This window comes from Cyanistes caeruleus, chromosome 9 (genome assembly GCF_971803275.1).
Source record: "Cyanistes caeruleus chromosome 9, bCyaCae1.hap1.1, whole genome shotgun sequence".
In the NCBI taxonomy this organism is placed as follows: Eukaryota; Metazoa; Chordata; class Aves; order Passeriformes; family Paridae; genus Cyanistes; species Cyanistes caeruleus.
Window position 1 is genome coordinate 1,133,328 of NC_141709.1, and position 22,021 is coordinate 1,155,348.

At 49.7% G+C, this 22,021-nt stretch overlaps 1 protein-coding gene across 15 annotated transcripts in view; it reads right to left on the bottom strand.

The window, feature by feature from the left end:
- PACS2 (phosphofurin acidic cluster sorting protein 2) overlaps positions 1–22,021 on the bottom strand; it is a 75,859-nt gene that overhangs the window by 36,662 nt on the left and 17,176 nt on the right. For 8 of the 15 annotated variants that reach the window (XM_086841877.1, XM_086841869.1, XM_086841875.1 and 5 more), the window contains exons 2-7: positions 11,439–11,526; positions 8,476–8,565; positions 5,395–5,520; positions 3,242–3,404; positions 2,128–2,201; positions 1,286–1,366 (exon numbers count right to left, since the gene is read on the bottom strand). In XM_086841877.1, coding sequence (XP_086698003.1) covers positions 1,286–1,366; positions 2,128–2,201; positions 3,242–3,404; positions 5,395–5,520; positions 8,476–8,565; positions 11,439–11,526 — 622 coding nt within the window. The remainder of the gene's footprint in view (positions 1–1,285; positions 1,367–2,127; positions 2,202–3,241; positions 3,405–5,394; positions 5,521–8,475; positions 8,566–11,438; positions 11,527–22,021) is intronic. The other 7 variants (XM_086841881.1, XM_086841880.1, XM_086841872.1 and 4 more) reach the window with 1 other exon arrangement.

The following is a 22,021-nucleotide window of genomic DNA, read 5'->3' on the forward strand; positions in this document are numbered from 1 at the left end:
TTTCAGGAGGAAAGGGAGAAGGAAATGGCTGGCACCAGGCCACTCTGAGGTGAAGAAAGCTGCTCACTCTCCTGAGCTCTTGTATGTCCAATTGCCTACTCCCAACTGTGGCCTCAGACACTTCACCCAGACCCCAAACTGCACCCTTTATCTCTGAACTCCTATCCTGCAGCCACCTTCTGGAGAGCTGAAGCTTAGGTGGAATAAATCCACCACACTCTCCCAAGACAGCCCTTTTTCTTCCCCCAGTGCATCCCTGAGGCTGAGATGCTCTCACAAGAGTGAAAGTTCTCCTCTGGCTCAGGGTGTCAAGCAAAACCATCCATGACAACACCTGGGACAGTTCAGCAGCCCCTGGAGGGGACGCTCAGCATGCAGCAGCTAAGGTGATGTGGCAAGAGCTGTCTGCTGGCCTGAATGGTTTCTCAGGGAGGAGATCTGGTTGGGAGCTGGGCTAATATTAACATAACCAAACCCAGTTTTGCACCTGCTGGAGACACAGCATCAGTTCAGAGTCAGGGAATTCCTATGACAAGTTCCTTACTTTATAACCAAATGTTGGATTTTGTCCTGCCTGGTCACTGACGCTTCAAAGCAATACAGACACCAAGGATAGGAACTAGCACCCTCCTGCTCTCACAGGAAGGATCCTGATAGTGACAGATTCAGGTCAAAACAGGGTTCATTTCAGACCTCACCAAAACCTGGGTTTCAGAAATAGCCTTAGACCATGGTGTGGTGAAGCACAAGTCCCTGCTCCACACAAGTGCAGCTTTGCAGGCACACTCATGCTTGTGTGGGAGGGTGGACAGCCACATGCATCTTTCTAAAGCTTTTATATATATACATATATATATCATATCCAGCTACTTCTTTTGCCTCAGCACCACATGCACCACCTGAAGTTTATCCATCAAGCTCCAACCCCTGACTAAGTCCCTTCATTTGGAGAACTTCCTGCTGGCCTCTCCCATGCAGAGCACAAATAGAAGAGCTTCCCTTCACTCAGAGCTACTTTCAGGACTTACATGAGCATGGATCCTGCACTGGCTTCCTCATGGGGGTGGAATTTCATACACTTGCATGATTCTTGTGCTCACTCAGGACATGCACACACCTGGGATGGCCCCACTGCCTGCACTGGCTGTTTTTTCTAGCTCTTCACATGCTGTGACCATTCCCCCAAGCTCCATGCTGGGCCAGCATGTCTGGTCTCCCAGAGGCCACATGCACTGCACATCCTGGCCAAACCCCATCAGTGTTAGTAAAACTAATTTCCACCGACCCTGGTTATGGACGTCGTTCTTACTATCGATCTCCGCTGCTTCTTGGGCTTCCCCATCTCGTACTCATCATCATCCAAATCCTGAACAGAAAGAGGATTCCCATGTTACCTTCGTCACTCTGAGACACACCAGCATTTAAATGCTAAAAATGTTCCTTCTAGGAAGATGGACCTGCTGCTCTGTCTTCCAGGCATCCAGCACTTGCCTCAATTGCAGTTATGACAGGAGAGGGAAAAGGAAGCGAGACAGGTCTGCAGGGACAGGAGCAACAGCTTGGAGAAGCAAAACAGCCCTAGTCCTACATTCAAGGAACAAGGACAGTCACAGCCCCACATTTTGGTGGCTCCCTCTCTCAGGACCCTCTGACAGGTGAAAGGCAGGTGATGCCAGAGTTTGAAGGCAAGTAGGACCCAAACTGCAAAGCATCTCACATTTAGTCAGGGGATCCTCCATCCTATTGTGCAAAAGGTATTAAAGACTAAAGGCTGCCCCAGACCCCACTGGCTCTTTAATTACAGCTGGGGATCCAGTTGGGCTCTTTGAATACCATGAGCTCTGCAGAAGCAATCAAATGACTCCCTGACCATTAGGCAGAGAAGCACAAGGATGCCAATGCTTTTTTCAGGGAGCTCAAGTGTGAACACGTGAACAGAGATAAATCACAGCATGGGAGAAGGAAGGGGTTACTGTGCAGGCCTTCTCCACTGCAGCTGAACACTTGGGAACAGTCTCGTGCTGGGGTGCTTTAGGTAGAGAAATTGGCTTTTGGTTTCAAGCAGGAGCTGGGAGTGCACGTGCTCCACTGAGCCCTCACAGGGAGAAGCCATGCCCTGAACAGTACCTGGCCCTGCACGGCATCATCACTGGCCTCCTGCTCAGAAGAGAAGCTCTCGTACTCTTCCTCGGAATAGTTGTCTGAAAGGGAAGGAAAGAGGGGAGAGATCCTGTGAAACTCCTTCAAGGTGAGGGCACGGTCTCATCTCAGGAGCAGAAAGGGCCAGCTAAGGCACAAATCAGGAAAGGAGGCACACAAGGAGAAGATAAGCTAGCAGGCATCTCTCGGTGCTAGAACCAGTGAGATGGGAATTGTCTGGAGGAAAGGAATGAGGAGAAACACACCCAGTAAGAAGGAAGGACCAGGACACAGATAAGGCTCCTCCTCCCTTTACCCTGGAAAGAACCAACCACCTGGCAGACAGCAGCAAGTCAAGAGGTTCCTCCACAAGGGAAATTACTTTTCCCCCTAATGTGGGCATAACTGACATAAAGGGACAGGTAAAGCACAGCAGAGTCTAAAACCTTTATGGAAATGACCCTTCAGGTGAGCTGCCCAGCCCCAGGTAACAACACACAAACACCTACATGTGCTGCCTTCAGCAGGTCACTCTTGCAGCTGTGAGCAGAGGGCTGGCACCACATAAAAACATCATCACAAGTCTGAAGCCACTGACCCCCCCAGACAGTGCACACAACACCATGGATTTACACTCACTAAGCCAGGCATTCATCCCCAGCAAAACATCCTGCAGGATTGCAGCTCTCACCTACAGCTAATGAAATTTACTGTAGAATATTTAAAGGAAAAAGAAGATGGAAGAGCAGCTTAAATGTGAATCTCCTGAATACAGCACTGATAGCCAGGTGAGAAGCTCTCAAAACACCCCCCAGTAATGCTGGGAGAGCTCTGGTGAGGACACAGCCAAGTGTGGATGGCTCAGGTGTGGTGTGGCATGCAGGAGAAGCTCTGACAACTCCATCCCCCACTCCTGTCACACTCCCTGCTTACACAGCAACACTTCTGCAGAGTGGGGTGTCTCTGCTCTGATCCCCTACAGACACAGCAACTTGTGCAAACCAGTCCTCGTTTGTCCCAGGAAGCATCCAGGCCCAGGTGGGGTTTAATTCCTCTAGTTCAGGAAGACACTGATCCTCAGAGAATGTGGCTGGACTCTTACCTGTAGACTTGATTTTCTGGCTGGCCTGCATGGTGCTGTCTTCATGGTCAATTGGCTGACTTGACAAGGAGAAGATCCAGATTTCTGCAACCTTCACTGGAGCCTCTTTGATGTTGCTGAAAAGGCTCAGAACCTGCCCACCTTCTGTAGGGTGCTGCATGACCTGGGACAGAAATGAAGCAGCACCAATCTGCATTTAAATGTATTTAAACTTGCATCATTTGCATACTACAAGAGTTATTTATGTTAATGGAGTTACTCTACATTTCCAAGACCTTGTAACCACAGCAGCAACACACAAGGCTAGTTGAGATTTTATCTGACTACTAATGAAAGTGATGGAAGGAAACAAAAAACAGCTGATTAGCTCATCCTTGAAGCAGAGTGCTCCACTACCTCATTACTAGGCATTTGCTTCCCCAGCACAGTACTGATCTAAATTATCAAGTTACCCACCTTCTGAAAACCTAATGAAAGAACTTAATTTTTTCTTAAAACTCAGCAAAAAAGCCAGTGAAAGCGAAAATGCTTGGTGAGATACAGATGTAAAGTGCTTCCTAAAGCAGAATATCTCTGCTCTGGGGAGCTGACAGATGAATCTCAGAGGAACTGGCCACCTCCCTGGGACAGTGAAGCAGCAGGGGATGAAAAACAAGTCAGTGGTGGAGGCAGAGGGATCTCTTGGTGCAAGTTCCTCCTTCCTCTGCCACTCACAGCTCAGAGGTTTCTCCCCAGAATCTTGTGTTCTTCTCTTGCCCCACCAGAGTGAGGGAGCACATCCCCTCAGCTGCCCATCAGCTTCCCAGCACACACCAGGCTGCTGTCAGCTCCTCACAGGGACCTGAACAGACCTGAGCTGATGAGGAACATATGTCCCCCTGCCCTGAAACTGCTCACTCTCAACTCCAATTCACTGCTTTGTTTCAACAGCTTAAGAGAACTTTTTATGTTTTTTATTTTTTTTTTTAAGAAATGAGTCAATGGAGTTTTGGGGTCATCATCCTATAAACTCCAAAGGGGAGGGGTGGGCCTGTTTTCCTGAAGACTTCAGTTTCATAAATATTCCAGATGAGCTGGAGAGCAACTATTTCCTAACATGGTGAACCTTTGAACATTTTTGACCTTCTAACCCCAGTCAGCTGACATTACAAACAGACATAAGAAAAACCACATGTAGCAGCAGCAAATGCCCAACACTCAGAAGCTGACCCATGACTCTAATTAATGGGCCCACATGTTTTCTGCCTTACAGCAGTATTTACTTTCCAGTTGTCCAACAAATCAAACAGTACAGGAAAAATGTTAGCTGCACCACCACACATTTGGCCAACTCAAATAAGGAGCTCACCATTCGCTGCAGGACTGAGGGAAGCTGCACTCACTCAATGAAAGAAGTTTTCAGAGTGAATTATTTAATACAGTAATAACTCACCACAGCACAACACTAGCTTATTTTGGATAAAAGTCATTTGTTGACAGAATGCAGTCTGATGAAAAATATTGGTGTTAAACTGAACTTGCTACTGCTAAGCCCATTTCTAAACATTCAGACACTGAAACAGCAGAGATTAAACAGGGCATGAAATAACAAAGTGTGGAGCTATGCCATTCAGAAAGCCTTTGTGAATAATTTATCCATACTTGACTCCAGCATTAATTTTATCATTTACTTCTCATGAATAGAGCTCCACCTAAATTACCAACAGCCATGAAATAACAATGGCCAAGGGTTTCTCAATCAAAATGAAAGGAATTACTTCATCCTGAACTCTCATACTGTGGCACTGAGAAGCACAGCAAATCTTGCTTTAACTTTACCACTTCTCAGGGTTGGAAGGCTTGCCCAAGTAACTACACTTTTGATCTGGACCCCTTAACTCTAATAAAGCCACAAAAAAAAAAAAAAAAAAAAAAAAAAAAAAAACCCTCAAAAGGTCACAAGCTATCCTTGTGGAAGCTTTAGCTATTAAGATATGAGGCAGGAAACGCTCAATATTATTACTCAGTAATAAAATCTGGTTGAAATATTGCCCTGTGAATATTGATTACAGCTATGTGAAACCCTGCCAGGTACTCCTCAATGAGGAAAGGGACAAGAGTGGGTTTGGAGAGGAGGGCAGGTGTGTAAACAGAGCAGGTGAAGAGCAGCTCACCTCAGCCATGTTGATGCACCCCACAGCCAGGGTCTTGTAGCCTAAAATGGTTCGGTTCTTGTACCGCTTCCGCCGCTGCAGCATGATCTGGAGCTTGTTGCCTTCTCTCTTCAAGAAGTGAGGGTACTGAGGTGGGGAACACAGTGGAAAAGTTCATTTTGCTTCTTGGCAATATCTCCCAAGCTTCATGGATAAGCTCCATCCCTAAGGAGCACCAACCCCTGGGCTTTCCTAAGTGCCTGCAGCTCCCTCACACTCGGGGAGCAATTCTTCATAATCCCACCAAAGGCTTCAGCCCTGCCCAAACAGCTCAGACAGGAGCTCCAAAAACACATCCAGGCACCCAGAGCAGCTGCTCAGCTTGGGAAGGGCTGGTCCCAGGGAGATGAGCAGCCCCAGGAGATGCTTTTGCCCAGAACCGGGGCCCGAGGTGCTGGACAGGGACAGCCACAGACCCCCAGACTCTTGGCAGGACGCTGCCCTCCCTCCAGCACAGTTCTCAATTTGTATTTTAAATACAATAGAAAATTGTATTTTAAGTAATTAAGTAAAGAAAAACCAAACTGTCCTACTGCCAGGTTATGTTGCAAAGACATAAATCCTCCCAAGACACGTTCCATACAAGAAAATGCATTTGTTTATACACCTCCTCTAGAAAGTCCCCAGGAAGAGAAAGCTGTGAAGCAGAGATTATTAGGGAATGAGCAGGGCTGACCATAACCACGAGGGAGCTGTGCAGAGGAAGGAAAATCTTCAAGAAAAGATAAAGCTTGACCAGTTCTCATCCCAAGAGGAGAGAAGACTGGGACACGTGCTCCAAATATACAACATAGTACTAAACAACCAGCAGACATGAGAACCTGACTGCTGGGATCTCAAAGAGGACATTCCCAAGTGAAGGATGCTTCTCTTGCAGGGAAGAACTACTTTGGTTTTTTTTTTTCCTTGGGACATTATGAAAATTAACTTCCTGCCCATCAAAACACTTGATAAAATCAAATAGCAAGCACCACCAGAAACCCCTGAGATATTAATTTGCAGTCCACAGCAAGCCTGACTGCTCTGCAGGGAGCTGGGAGCAGTGGCCACCCAAACAAGAAGAATACTAATTAGCTGATTGCCCTGCAAGGGTAAGATCTCCTGCTCATTGCCCGAGGTAGAGGCATTGCAGAAGAGAGGAACAACAAAAACAACCTCAAAGAACACGGAGCCTGTGACTCTCCAGATGTGCAACATCCCTAAAGAAGGACTGAAGGAAGTTATTGGAGACAAGAGGCAGGAGGGGATCCAAAAGCCAGAGGCACCTTCCACATCCATATTTACTATTTCCTTGCTTCTGGAGCCATTCTACACATTGGAAGGGCAGCAGGGAAGAGGGAGTCCTTGCTCTCACTTCAAAGCATTTGAGCCACACCAAGGCTGCTTATAGAACTGAAGTGCCAAGTGCCCCTCAGTCCCAGGCCAGCCCAGTTTGAATGTGTCCAGTGTTCTGGCATTAAACTGAACAGCTCAAGTCCATAGATGTACAAGTTTCTGCTTTTCTTAGGTGTGCTGCCTGGCCACCTCTGATGAGCAGGAACAGAGAGACACTCAGGCCATTCCACTCCCCCATTAAAAGCAAGGCCCTCCAGAAGAAAAAACAAGCTATTTGCACAGTCCAGCTCTTTTTAACACCAGCCATGACTTATCATCTCTACAGAATTGCTTCAATGCGAATTTTCCAGTGATTGTTGGTCTGTGACAGAGATTGGAGAGGAAAATAGTTTGGCTCAAAGCATTTGAAAGCTTTTAGAGGGAGCACCAAACACCTCAAGGCACCTCTGAGGGGTGAGAAAACACACACACCAGAACAGTGAGAGTCAGGGCAAGACTTTTTCTGAAGCCCCAGTGATGTAATCTCTCCCATCTGGAAAACTTTATTAGATTAAAGACAGGAATTAAGTGCAGAGCTCTTAATTAATGCCAGAGAGCTGCTTGGAATATCTGGGGAATTTCCCTGGGTTCTGTGAACCCAGAGAAGTGTGGGTCAGGAGAAGCAGACATTCCAGCAGCTCACCTGCCAGAAGAGCTGCTGCTGGAATAGCTTCAGCCCTGGCTAGGAGGGGAAGCAGGACTGACTCCAGTCTCACTCAGCTGTGTAACAGCAGCAGGAAACTCCTCCCTGCAGTTTGAGCAGAGGTCTGCCAGGCACCAGGGGCTGCTCACTGTTGTGCCAGCCAGCAGAACACCCCTAGCCCAGCCCTGACAAGGGAAAACTCTGTGCAAAGGACAAGAATGTCACCCAGGAGAAGGAACTGAGCAGGCAGTGACTGAAGGTACAACAGGCTGCAAACCCAGGCAGGCAGCACAAAGGCATGGAGCTGACAGTGCAATATGGAGATACTGACTGCTGCAAGACAGCAAATCCTTGCTCTGTGACACCCACATGCCTTTACTTTGTGGCCCATCACCACTCTCAGATATATCCCAGGCACTAAATTCAGATTGCAGCTGAATTAAGCTACAGTTGTTAGCTAGAAGTAGCTTTCAGCCATTGTTCAATTAAGCAGCAGTAAAAATTACCATAAAAATCCAGCTGTGCCCTTTCAAGAACGCTGCCCAGGCCTTACTGCATCCAAGACCACCAACCCTTCCAGCAGTCTGAGACCACATCTCTGCTTTATGTTCACTCACCTCTGCTGAGGGCTCAGTGTCACACAACTCCTGTCCCCTGTTGTGGCTCAATTCCCAGCCCCAGTTAAAGGCAGTGCTCTGCATCCTGCTGCAGCACTGCTCTGAGCCCAGAAAAAATACCCAAACACCGTAATCCCAATTAATTCCCAAAAGATCTGCTCCTTGCTGACACAGGACTGGCAGAGGGAGACCTGGCTTGTCTTACAGCTTTGATCCCAACCACGGGAAAGCTGCAGCCACAGGATGCAGGTGTGGATATTCCTGGCATGCAGCTTGGCTCTTCCTGCTCACAGAAGAGGGGATGCAATGCTGCATCCTCACCTCAGAGCCACCACCCTGCTCCCTGCAGGCCACCACGGGGGACAAGCTGTGCCAAGGGAGCCTGGGCAGCAGGCAGTGCCAGCCTACCTGCAGCGAGAAGGTCAGAGCCAGCTCCGTCTCCACGTGTCCGCTCGGGGGCAACACGATCTCGTGAGACCGCAGGATGCGCTTGGAGCCCTGCACGAAACAAAGTCCAGCAGTGAACTCCCCTGAGCCACCTCTCCCATCCCATCCCATCCCATCCCATCCCATCCCATCCCATCCCATCCCATCCCATCCCATCCCAGCCCATCCCATTCACTGCACACCAGGAAGCGAACGCGTGGGTCTGACCTTGTACTTCTGTGAAATATTAATGAGATGAAAGGGAGATATTTGACTAATAAAGATTTGGGCATATTTACTGTCCCTAACTGCAACAATGCAGTTTTTGTTCTGCCAAAGCCCAGCATTGAAAAGCTGTGAGTCAACCCCCACCCCTGGAGTTGAAGGCTCCTATTTTCCCTTCAGCCAATGGGTACAAGGCTCTTCGTCTCCTGGGTCTGGAGGCTGCAGCATCATGCTTAAATCTCTGGCCCAGAATGGGCTTTTCTTTTTGTGCACACACCCCTCCCTGGGGAAAATGAGGACTTTAACCTGTTTATACAACTGCCAGTAGCTGGGGATATTAATGAAAAAATTCACTAAGCATCTCGGTGGAGTCTGGAGGTTTAATGTATCACAGGGCAACTCCAAAGCAGCCCTGTGTGTGGGCTGCCCTATGCTAACAGAGTCACCAGGCTATTTACTGTGTGAGCATTTCATTTCAGGGAATGTTTGAAGGAAAACTAGCAGGAAAGCATGACAGACTGCTGCCTAGCAAACCCTCCTGCATTGTTCAAACACAGTGGCAAGTTTCAGAGGTCTCTGGCTCAATGTTCTGCTGAGGCTGCAGATCTGGCTTTGTCCAGACGGGCTGATCTCCCAGAAGCACAGAACTGGAGCTCTCAAAAAAGCAACATCTGGGAAATCAGAGACAGACTGGGGGGGTTAACACCTCCAAGCTCCATCCAAGGGGAAATGTGGTCTATCAGCCTCAAAGAGCATCACGAGATGAGACAGCAGCAGAGCCTCACTGACATCCCCTCCTCCCCTGAGCGGGGCTCAGGCAGCCAGAGCAGAGCTGTTCCTCTGAACAGCGATGTTCCTGAGCTCCAGCAGACCTGACACCAGGCAGCAGAGCCCAGCCAGGCACCCAGGAGCTGCCCCCAGGACAAGCAGCACGCGTGCAAGTGAAGCACAGCCAGCCTGGCCGCTGGCAATAGCGGCAGCTGCTGCGTTTGTGCAAAGCTCCCAACAGCAGCAATCTCGCTTTGCTGCTTACGCAACCCAAATCTAACGAAAGACCAAATATAGTTGCTTTTAAAAGGCCGCAGCAGATAAACACAGCAACGGCTGGGGAAATACAGCTGACAACTCTTTGAACCTCCCTGCTCTGGGGGCTGCAAGGAGACATGGGAAATGCAGGTAAGATGCTCTCATTAGGTCTGAATTCAGTCATCCCCTCTGCAAGGGCTCTGGTGTCTGACAACTCGCATGCAATTCCCCACACAAAGGCAGGTATTTGACAGAGATCACATATTTGATGATCCAGTACCACCAGCCTCAAACATGGCCATGTCAGAAACCAGAGTGCTGGCAAATAAAGCATCTTGTCAGCATCAGCATCACAACCTGCAAGCTCTAAAGGGAGCCTTAACAGCAGGGCCTGGTGTGGAGAGGACTGCTCAGGCTCCAGTGTGTGACCACTGCAGCAAGGCAGATCACGACACATAGACAAAATGGGATGTGAAACTCCCAGGTGTTAAAGCTCCCTTTGGATTTGTGGGTCTGGGGCAAGCCTTCACCTACAGAAAGTGTAAGCAGCAGTAATCTGGACAGGAAAAGAAGGTTTTGCTGTAATGAAAGCTCCTGAGTTCTTCAACCCAAGTCTGGCACTCTCTGGGCACAGATCATTTGCTGACAAGCCTCAGGTGCTTACAATGATGCATTCATCATCGAGGAGTACAAACATATGGAAAGCTTTCAGCCTTGATAAGCTGTATCTGACAGCCTGGAAACCACAGCAGTGCTTCTTCTGAGGCTCCCACAAATCCAGCTGTGTGAAGCAATTCCCTGCCTTCCTGCTGTCTGCTGTGGGTGCACAAATCCCCTCCAACTTAGAGGGACACATTTTTACCCCAGGTGGATGACTCAAAGATGAGAGACGCCAATTAAATCCTCAGCTATCTGTTTTTCCTTCCTGATTTCACCTTCCAAACTAGACTTTGTGTGCTTTGACACAACCAGCTCTCTGCAGGGGTTTGCCTAGCTCTTCACTCGAAAAGCAGCAGCTTTGCAGCACAGTTAATGTTCTACTTATAGGTCTGCAAGGCTTTTCCTCGTTAAGCACTTTAGCGTTTGCAGTGATGGCGACGCTGTGACGCACGGTGGAACCGAGCCCCCTTCCTTCCCAGCCCGCCTCCAGGCAGCCTGACCTACATGGAGGCACCTAATTAAATGGCACAAACATCTGCTGCAAAGTGGGTTATTTACCTAGGATGACAACTGTGTTTTAGGAAAAGCAGCTAGTCTGTACAGGCATCCTACAAATCCACTGACAAGCTCGGCCACGGACTCGGTAGCAGAGCAGAGCAAGGCCCAGACTCCCCCAACCCAAGACCCAGCTACCAAGATGTTCAGCCCCAGACTGTTAAATAGAGAGCCAGGCTTGGATTTAGTGCCAGCTCAGGAAGAAAAGGTGACATGTGATCTGTGAAGAGCGTTTTTACACGCAGATAAGCTGACGCTGAGCCATCGGTGAGCAATACTCTTCGCTTACCAACAGTGAGACGAGGTAGGAGCGTGGGAGAAGGGTCAGGAAAGAGTCTGAACAGATCCAGAACATGCTGGTGGGCTTGGGAAGAAGTGTGTGGATGCAACAGACCCTTACGTGGAGGTAAAGCTCAGTCTGGGCACCTGCCAGTATTTTTAGTCAAGCAACACAATTCTTAGAACTGAGCAGCAATTACCTGCATTTTGACAGCAATGACCCCAGAAATAAGCTCCTTATCCAATTCCTTTAAGACTACCAGTTTCTTTAATGTCAAGCTGCACAACCTGCAAACAGGAAGAGAAGAGAAACAGTTACAATCATGCCTGAAAAAGGAAAAGCTCTGATCAGCTTTTACACACAGCAGCATCCCAGTGTGAGGGGGGACAGGCTCTGGACACAAGCCACACGCTTGATACAGACAAAGACAGCAGAAACATAGGAGGCTTCCCTGGCTTCTCAAGACTGAATTTCTCCAACCTTTCATAAAAACAGGGAGTGGACAGGAGGTACATCTGTCTCTGATACAGACCCATGGCCACAACGAGAGCCCCAGACTGGCCCCCACTGGCCACAGCCTGGGAACCCTTGCTTTGAGTCAGACCAAAAGCTTCAGGGTCAGAGGAATTAAATTCCAGCAGTATGAAGGCATAGGGTCAATCTAATTTTAAACTCATCTACAAGGCTTTCCTAGATTGTTGGCTTTTCCAGTTCCAGACTCCTGGCTCCCAAAGATCTCGCTCCCACCTCCTCTTGTCAACCCACACATTCCTCTCCTCACCCCCAAACAAAAGTGCTAGCAAGAGGCTCGGGCATCTCTAATGGAAAGGGCAGGGGGAAAAAAGGAGAGAGAAAAGAGAGGACTCGAGTGGTGCCCTCTGGCCCTGGTGTTCACATGCCACACATATGCAAGTAAGTCACATTCTTCACCCAGGCAATGCTGCATTGTTCTGGTTAAAGCTGTTTGCACTTCTGCCTTCCAGCACAGGGAGCTTGGAGCAGATGAAATTTGGGCTCTGCAGCTGAGTTCAGGCTCTGGGGAGCGGGCCCATGGCAGTGGCACGCTTTGACAGAAGTTACCTGGCTGTGGGAATTCCGAAGGAATACCCACAAACAAACTTCAGGCAAAGATAAATCCAAAGCCACGAGAGCTCAGTTTGAGGACAGCAGAGGCCAGAGAAAGTTGCTGGGCAGGCTGTAGTGACTGGACATCATCTGCCACGCTGGCCAGGAGCCAGCAGTGCCTTTGTGTCAGGTCCTTACTCCATGGCATGGGCATCTCTGGCCTCTGCGTGGAATGTCAGCAGACATCAGCACTGCTCTTCTCAAACCCACTGCCCAGCTCCTTCTCCCAGATCAAGTGTAACATCAGGGCTGTTCATGGAGGTGTGAAGTCCAGCACTGGATGGGAGTGAAAGAGGAGCTGCTGCTGGATTTTGGCACAAGTGCCACACCGACTGAAGCCTGAACTTGAACTACAGCGCTTCCCACTGCTGCCAGGTGCCTGACAAAGCAGCACTGCAAGGGTGACTTGCACCTCCACCACCTTCTGCACTGCTTTGCTGCAATGCCTGAAGGTAGACAGGATCAGCCTGGGTGCAAAACAGTGGGAGAGGTGCAGCTAAAGGCTCTTCCCAACAGGAGTGGGGGCAGATGTTGAAGCAAGTGCTGCCGGTCTCATCCTGAAACACCCGTGGCTCTGCCTGAACTCTGGTCTCACACAGGGCCAGCAACAGGGAACAGCCAATCTTACGGTCTGCACCTCTCCAAACACGTCCTTGCCAGCCTCTTCTCCACCCCAGCCCATGCCATCTGTTCTCCCTCCTCATCTGCAAAGCCCTTGTTCCTGCTAAAACCCCCCAAAAGCAGGAGAAGGAGAGAAGCACAAGCTCTCTCCTCTGCAGAGCTTTGCACGGCAAGACAGCACAAGCAGAGATGCTGCAGAAATTGGAGAAGGCAGAAAAGCCAGCACTGCCTGGGCCTCTGTCCCTTGTGTCCCCCTGCCAGCAGCTGTGAGCACTGGCAGTCAGGAGAAGCTGCATCTCTCAACCTGGAGCAGCAGGGAGGGTGTTGGCTTTTCCTCTGCATCCCAAATGAAACAGCAGGCACAGCCAGACACACGTGGCTGCTGCAGCAGGGCCAGCAGCTGGAGGAAGGAGGCTGTGCTTGTTTTCTTTCTAACGCTGGAGCTGGAGGACAATTGTGCTCTGCTTGCCAAAACCCACAGAGCTCCGGCCAGTCAGGTGCTGAGAGCAGAGGTAGGACAACACACTGGCATTGTCTCAGCTGGCAGGCAAGGAACAATGGCCTTTTCTCTCCAGCCCTGAGCTCGGGGATGGAAAAGGTACGGGAAGAAACAATGGTGTTCTCAGCACACAGAGCAGAGCACAAGGAGGGCGTTCTGTTCTCCGCTGGGCATTCCTTCAATTCATCATTTATGAGCTTTGATCAAACCCTGTGGAGCACTTGCTGCTTGGTGGGGGGAAAAAAAATTTTAAAAAAAATTTAAAAAATTAAAAGCCTCCTTTACAGTGATCAGAAAAACACGGGACACATCTGCTTTCTTTATCCCCCATTGCTGGGCTGCTGGTACTAAAAGGCACTTCACACAAAAAAACAATGGAATGTTTATCCTCTCCATCGGCGGGGGGCAGGGTGTGTGGGGGATGGATAAAAACCAGTTTAAATCCCATCAAATCACTCTTACACTCAACACACTATTTCAGTCTAAATTGGCAGCTTACAAATCAAAGCAATTTCAGAAGATGTGGCAGAAAGGGGCCATGCCTTACTCAAATCGTGATGAAAAGGCACATGCCAGGTGTGTCCCTGACACCAGCACGTGGATCCTGAAATACACCCACAGGTACGGCCAGGATTTGTGTGCCAAAACTGCCTCTGCCAACAGCAGATCAGTGCCATGAACTTATTCCTTCCCAAGGTTTTACTCTATTTCCATCCTGGATCAAAACAGGGATCAGTCTCACAAGCCACTTTTATCAACAAGCCTGTCATGTTAAACACTGCTGAGTAAAACAGGACACAGGTGGACCTGGAAAAACGTGGGAAAAGAACAAACTACATTTGGAAGCTTCTCATACATCTAGATATGATCTCTGTGAACACACAGGAAATAACCTAGCACATACAAGGGGAGCTGAGGAAGCCTCAGGTCTGGAGATGAAAAAGCCTGAAGTATTTTAAAAGCCTGGGACTGCAATTCAGGAGGTGCAGAGGAATCATCTTTGCACACCTCAGCCCTCACCTACAGTTGTACAAGGGGAGTTAAGTTAGCACAAGCACTAAGTTAGCTGAAGAGAACCTAAACAAGGACACTGGAAATCTGAGAGCAAATATTTCCACCCTTTATTGAAGGTTCATAGTCGATCTCCCCAGCAGGAGCTCAGCTGGGTCCCAAACAGCAGCAGCAGCAGCCTCTGTCCCCTCCGCTCTCTCACGCAGGTACAAAGGTATTTGCCTGCTCCTGGTTTCAGGTTAACAAATCATGAGAGAGCTTAATGCTACAATAAAACTCCATCTTTTTACATCACTGCTGCAAGAACAGTTTTAAAGAGAAACCTGGACCTGACCCAATAATGCAAGTTGTGCTGAGTAGCTTCATCCTTTGCATAAGGAGGCAGCTCTGTGCAAAGAACATAACATTTTGGTAACTGAGGTGCAGCAAAAGTGTCCAGAACAACCAAATAAAGTGTCTTGTTCTTTACTCACTGGATGTTTCGCTTTTGCATCCCTCTGAGTAAGAAGATCAGGAGAATAAACCCCCTCCAAGAAAAAGTCTGCCTTGCTGAATTAAATGTCTGTTTCTCCACAGGGAGCACAGTAATTGCACCGAGACCTCGTTCACGCAGAGACAGTCGAATCAACAGGAAGGAAAAATTAAAAATTAAAGACCTGCATTTTAATTAAACACCATAGAAGTAGAGAATAATAACAACAGGATGCACCCCCAGTTATAGGAGACTCCAAGCAGAAGGTGGGAGCTGGGGCAGGACGACTGTAGTACACAGATACCCTTTGTCCAGGTTTAGAGCTGTGAAGAACTGTTCCTAGAGAAAGTGTTTCATGCCAGGAGCGCTCTCCTCTGAGGTCTGACAACCTCAATCAGCCCATGGCTATAAGGAAGGAATCAGTTTCTGTTTGGCCACTGCACAGTTTCACCTCATCCAAGCTATTTCAGCATTTCAGGACAGCAAGCAGCCTCCCTGCCCGGTGCTTTCAATGTCCACATTGAGCGTTCTGCTCCGAGCTGACCCTTTACACCCACATCAGTCCCAAAATAAACCTCGAGCCACTCGAAGGAGAACTGGAGGGAGAACCCACCCACACAGAACTGCCCAGACAAACAGAGCCATTCTGCACACAGCTATGGGGGTGTCTGTGCACGAGAGGCTGGAGCCAAGAGCCCTGCACAGCATTTTTGAGCTGCTTCAGGGAGCCATGAACGCCTGCAGCACCCCAAGAGCCGGCTGCAGCAGCTTCTCAGGATTAAACCACACACAGCCAAACTTGTTGCTGCACTTCCACGCCAAAGGCAGGGCTCTGTATTGTTCTAGCAGCTGGCTGGGGGAGAAAGCAGGGCAGAAATGCTGTCCTCTGGTGTCACTGGTACATCAGATTTGGGCTCTGGTCAAGGGCAGCAGTAGGAGCCTCAGGAAGATGCTTCCCCACTTTCCAAAGCTTAATGAGACAGCTCCCTCAACACAACCTCATCTTGGTTGTATTATCAGCTCCCAGGCAGGGTGAAATCAAAAGAGGAGGCAGAGGTCAGGCACCCCAGAAACATAACCTGAGCAACCTGCAAAGAAACCTTCATTCACATTTCCCACTAAGCTGACCTTCAATCAGCTGTTCTGGATATAGGTCCATTTGAGTAAGGTTTAAGCTACCAGGAAACAATAGCAGAGACAGTATTTTCATTGTTCTTATTCTCAAGGATCTTGAAATTGTCCTCCCAGCATTCATACAGAGAATTAAGCTCTTAAGATTCTGGAGACTAAGATCTATAGAAGTGCTGGAGCAAGCAGGTCTTGTTCAGGCAGGTAGGAGGATGGCATCTTATTTTACACCACAGGTTCTACCCAGGACCTCACAAGGACACACATGCACAGCCAGACACTCTCCTTTTATAGCTGAAATACTGTCCTGCTCACTTCAAATAAATTACAGATATGCCCACTCCAAACTGAGCAAGCAAAAGGGGGTGGGTGTGTTAAAATTTTGCAGATCTGCACATTTTTTTACATTTTTACAAGATCCTAGAACTCCACATGGACACATTTGCTACCTGAAGTTAATATGACCAAGTAGTAAAGCGCATCTGAGCTTAGATACTCTAATCCAATATACATCAGCTGGAAAATGCTGAGAGATGTCCTCCTTCAGTAGGTCAAGACATTGCTGGCTGGCTCTAGGGGACTCACCAAGGGCACAAAGGGATCAGGGTCCCTGCAAGCCAAATAACCCTGACTCACAAAGCAGAGTTTGCATATTCCCTTGGCAGTTATCTCCGAGTGCTTCAGTAATCTGGGAAGGAAAGGGCACTGCTGAGACACAGCCATGCTGGTGAAACACACAGGTGTTGAAGCTAAACCTCCACGGCTCCACACGCTCTTCAGGTAGCCAAGCAGAATTTCTTGTGGCAGTTGCTGGCAGTTTTGTCACACACAACTGTTCTGGCCAAGGTGTGACGTGTTCCAAGTCACACCTGCAGGAAATCAGCCTGTCTGACACCAACTGCTCACCTCCACGAGCAGATACGTGCTCTGAACTGTGCTACTGAGGAACAGCAGCTTTCTCTCCCTTTAGGAAATCATCTCAGCGAGAGCAGGGGTAGCTCTTCACACATCTGTTGGCCTCAGTCGGATCTCAGTTCCTGCACACATTGTTATCTCACTCTTCAATTTGATGATTTCAAATCCCTTTATAGGGTGACTTAAAGGAGGAGAAACCCCAACCACTGACAAAGCAGGGATTAAGTCTGTTTCTCAGACAGGCTATGGAGTATAAAGGAGTTGGGCAAACTCACCTACGTGCTCACACCATGCTGCCTGCAAAGCCAAGCATGGGCACAAATGTGGTTTAACACATCTCTCTTGGTTTGCCTCTTCCAAACCCAACATCCTGATACCAAAGTGAGCACCAGTGAAAGTGCCTGTGCTACTGGTGAATTGGGTTTGATCAATGGTTTCGAAGTTTTGAGGCAGTAGGAAGATGCTTTATTAGCTTTAAAGAATAAAGTCAGCAAATAATGAGAAGCTGATTCATGGTTAAGGCTCCTTTGACAGACATCAGGACCGCATTTTCTGTATTACAGATGACACAAACACATTCGGTATTTGTTGTATTAATTCAGTAGTAGCTGGAGCAGCCACCCAGGAAGGAGATGGAGGCAGACCAGGCATGGCACATCCATCAGACCAAGGAATCGTGGCAGCTGTGGGTCGCACAAGCTTGCAGGAGACACCCATGGACTGCAGTAGAGCCCAGAAATGCCAGTCTCCCATCGGAGCGTCGAACGAGCTCAGCCAAAACACCGCTGGCAGGGAGGGGGAGCCTTTAGGATGTGGGCTGGACAAGCCATTCCTGTAGTTAGGGCTTCATTTCTCAGCTAGTCGGCAACAAAGCAAAGGCACAACCCACGAAGTTTCTGTGAGCCAGCCAGGGTGGAGGGCAGCTCCCACCACACGCCTCACGCATTGGCAAAGAGACAGATACACAGATGAGCAAATGAATCACGCCCTGGACCGAGAGGAGACTCTGGCAGGAAGAATGCAAAAAAACCAAATCAGGGGGTGGGGGACGAAGAGGAGAGACCTTCGCGGCTGGAACTGACCCAGCAGCCCTGCAGTCCCTGGCTCAGCCCTGTGTGCCTTCCTCCTGCAGCCAGCAGTGCCTGGCACACGGCAGCCGTGCCCCAGAACACTGCAACAGGGCCAGCAGCTCAGGAGGAGAAGCAGAGATAAAGGCTTCGTGCTATGCCCAATTCACCTGCAGGCGAGGAGCGCCACACCTGGCCCGGTTTGAGCTCCACATCTGGCCCGGTTTGAGCGCCACATCTGGCCCGGTTCGAGCGCCACATCTGGCCCGGTTCGAGCGCCACATCTGGCCCGGTTCGAGCGCCACACCTGGCCCGGTTCGAGCGCCACATCTGGCCCGGTTTGAGCTCCACACCTGGCCCGGTTTGAGCGCCACACCTGGCCCGGTTTGAGCGCCACACCTGGCCCGGTTTGAGCTCCACATCTGGCCCGGTTCGAGTGCCACATCTGGCCCGGTTTGAGCACCACACCTGGCCCGGTTTGAGCACCACACCTGGCCCGGTTTGCGGTGCCACATCTGGCCCGGTTTGAGCGCCACATCTGGCCCGGTTTGCGGTGCCACATCTGGCCCGGTTTGAGCGCCACATCTGGCCCGGTTTGAGCGCCACACCTGGCCCGGTTTGAGCTCCACACCTGGCCCGGTGTGCGGCGCCACATCTGGCCCGGTTTGCGGCGCCACACCTGGCCCGGTTTGCGGCGCCACACCTGGCCTGGTTTGTGGTGCCACATCTGGCCCGGTTTGAGCGCCACATCTGGCCCGGTTTGAGCGCCACATCTGGCCCGGTTTGAGCGCCACATCTGGCCCGGTTTGAGTGCCACATCTGGCCCGGTTTGTGGCAGCATCCCTCTCCCTCGCAGCGCTGCAGCAGGCAGCAAGAACAAAGGCAGCACCCAGCCTTCCTGCACACACCCAAGGGAATGCTGCTCCTGTGGCTGTGCCAGCTCTCCCACGGGCACCGTCAGCGGGATGAAAGGGTTAAAGCAAGCACAAGCACAGGTTTTCTCCATAACCCTCCCTCCCCTGAGCACAGCATCCCGAGCACAGCACAGCGGGATGGCAGCTGTAACATCTCCACAGCAACTGGGGCTGTCACAGCCTGCACATCACCACCTTCCCCGCCATGGGCTCCTCCGAGAGGCTGCTCGCTGCCCTGGCCCTCCCGAGGGTGATGGCAAAGCCTCCCTCGCTGCTGCCTGGAGAAGGCTGCTCCCCAAAATCCACTGCCCCAGCTGGGCTTCAGCCCAGGCACATTCACAGGGAAGCCCTGCATCAGCCACTCTGGTTTAGTGTTTCCTATTTTCCTTTCGACAGCAGGAAGCACAGGTCTCCTCCTGCACTCAACTACTCTCAGAATGCCTGGTGGTGTTCTCCTTCTTGCTCTCGGTGCTGAACAGCCCACAGCAAGAGCCCTCTGTGCTCTGCCATCTCCTGTTCCCCACCTGGTGCCCTGGGAGACAGCACGGTCCCAACACTGTCCCCAAGGCCTACAGATCTTTAGAGAAAAAGGATTCTGCCTCAAATATCCTGACCTTCCCCTTTGTCTGTAAATCAGCCATCAAGGGGAATAAATGATGCCCAGAGGAGCCTGGACTTGAGGCTCACGTCAGAAGAGCTTGTAAAGAAGGCTCAGTTCTGCTCGGGTTATCCGTCACCGTGATCTCTTCAGCAGAAGAAAGTAGGACTAGGAAGCCTCCAGCTAGGAAAGCAGTCAAGGAAAAACAGATGGCTTCTTGGTGTGCCCAAAGCTGAACTTGCTCTCAGGGCATGAACAGTGTGCCATCTCTCTGCCTGATCTCTCTCCACTTCAAATAGCTCCCACAACATCACCTGACACAGAGGCCAGCTGAACAGCCTGTCACCCCAGAGACCAGACTGCCTCACACCACGGGTCACATCGAATTACTTCTCACTCAGCCATCCAAGAACGATTCCTAGCTCACCAGCAAGTCAGGCACATGGCCCTCCCACTCAAAGCTGAGATCCTGATGCTGTGTTATTCTCAGGACCCGGTGCTTCTTTGGAAGACAACCACATTACACTGTTCCAAATAAACAGACTGTCTGAAAACTGATGTAGGAGTCTTTTAGAATTAATTTTGGAGGTGGGTTTTGATCTTGCTTTTTTCCCTTGCTGACCCACCTGGACCCAAAACAGCAAAGCCAGGGCAGGTGGACCATTCCTAACCACTTTCTGTCACCTTGATTTAAACCAGAGGCTTTTGTTTGTGAAGTTTGCCATGTAGCCCAACATATACTAGTTGTGAGAACCACACAGGCATAATTTAGACCCCAAAATGCAGTTTGCTTCTCTACTGAGAACTCAGTGTCCTGTGAGAGTAAAGGCAGAGCAGCTAGCAGCAGTGAAAAACATTGTGAGCTTTGATGGTACGTTTGGTATTAGCCAGCACAGCAATCAAACATGCAAAGCATGCTGCTGGCAGGCTTGCTTTCAGCCTAGAACACTTCACAGATACCAATACCATTCCCACTGCAGCAAGTCTGTCCAAGCCTGCCATTCTGGCCTTCTCCCAGCCAGCCACCCCAACACCTCCCAGAGACAGTGCTCTGCACTATTCCTTCAACTGCCCCATGGTTAATGCTGGCTCCCTCCTGCCCTGACCCCAGAGGTGAATGGTCTGAGAAATCAAAGAAGGACCAAAATCAGCTACTGAAGTTTGAAACTCATTGTTTTGCACAATTTTCATTGTGCCTAAAATACAGGAGAACTACTTAGCACCCCAAAATGTGATTTCTCTCCAGCCTGCAAAAATACAGATCTAACTTGAACTACAGGGAAGGAGGCAGGAAAATTGAAACTCTAAACCCCAATCTATTCAAACAGCAGGCCAAGAAGGAAGGTTAGGAGAAACACCAGCTCCACAAAGTGAGCAATTTCTACAGCTGTACCAAACACCCTGTGTAATGCTCAACAGCACCTAAGCTGTGCACTCTGATCTCCGAGCCCCACAGCTCTGCCTCACCTGGGCACAGGTGCTTTCACCCTGGGACTGCAACACTGGCAACCCATTTGTTCTCTGGCCACAGCTCAAAGGATGTTCCCAAATCAAACACATTAAAACAGTTATAAAAGAAAGGTGGCTCTTTCCCAGAAGCGTTTATTTGAACAGTGCTGGTTTTTACAAGGCAACGACACACAGCTGACAAAGCAGCCTCCATCAGCACTAAATATAATTCACAAAGAACTCTAAATCCTGCCACTAAAGCTGGGGCATTCAGCATTAAACTTGCTGGAAACATTGATGAACAGCCCTCAAACTGGAACAAAACAGGGTAAAGCAGCTGAAAGGTTCTGTCCCTCACAGATTTGTCTCCCCAGAAAGGAAGGGGCGAACCGAGAGGAGCTTTCCAATATTAACAGTGGTCAAAAAAGGTCTGAAAATACCAAAGCATTCAGCACTCCTTGCAAGGAAATGCCTCTGATGGAAGCTGCATTGTGCTCCAGCACATTTCCCTTGCATTTTTTCCATCAAATATTCTGGGCAGCACTTGCTCATTTGCACACAGTCCGCTCAGAAGAGCACAGATAAGCTGGGAAGGAAATCACCAGAGGACAGAAACAAGGGATCTAGCGAGAGTCTAAAAGCCAAACAGCTGAACCCCATTACCCCAGCTGATGCAAGAAGGAGATGGCTGAAGTGAAACTGCCAGCCCTGCTGCCAGGGATGGAGCTTCAGCAGTAACCAGCAGCAGGATTTTAACTTCCAGAACCAGCTGAACTGGGCTGAGAAGGCTCACAGAGAGCACAGGGAGTGCCCAGCCTGCTGCACAGGCTCTCCAGCTACAGCCCTGAAAACTGCAGAACCCACCAAAAGTGCACCAAGGAACAGAAACTGGGATCTCCTGGAGGTTTTAAAGCTGACCCATGGGGATGACCTTACACTGCAGCAGCAGCAGATTCTGCACTCCCAAGGACTGCAGGAAACTC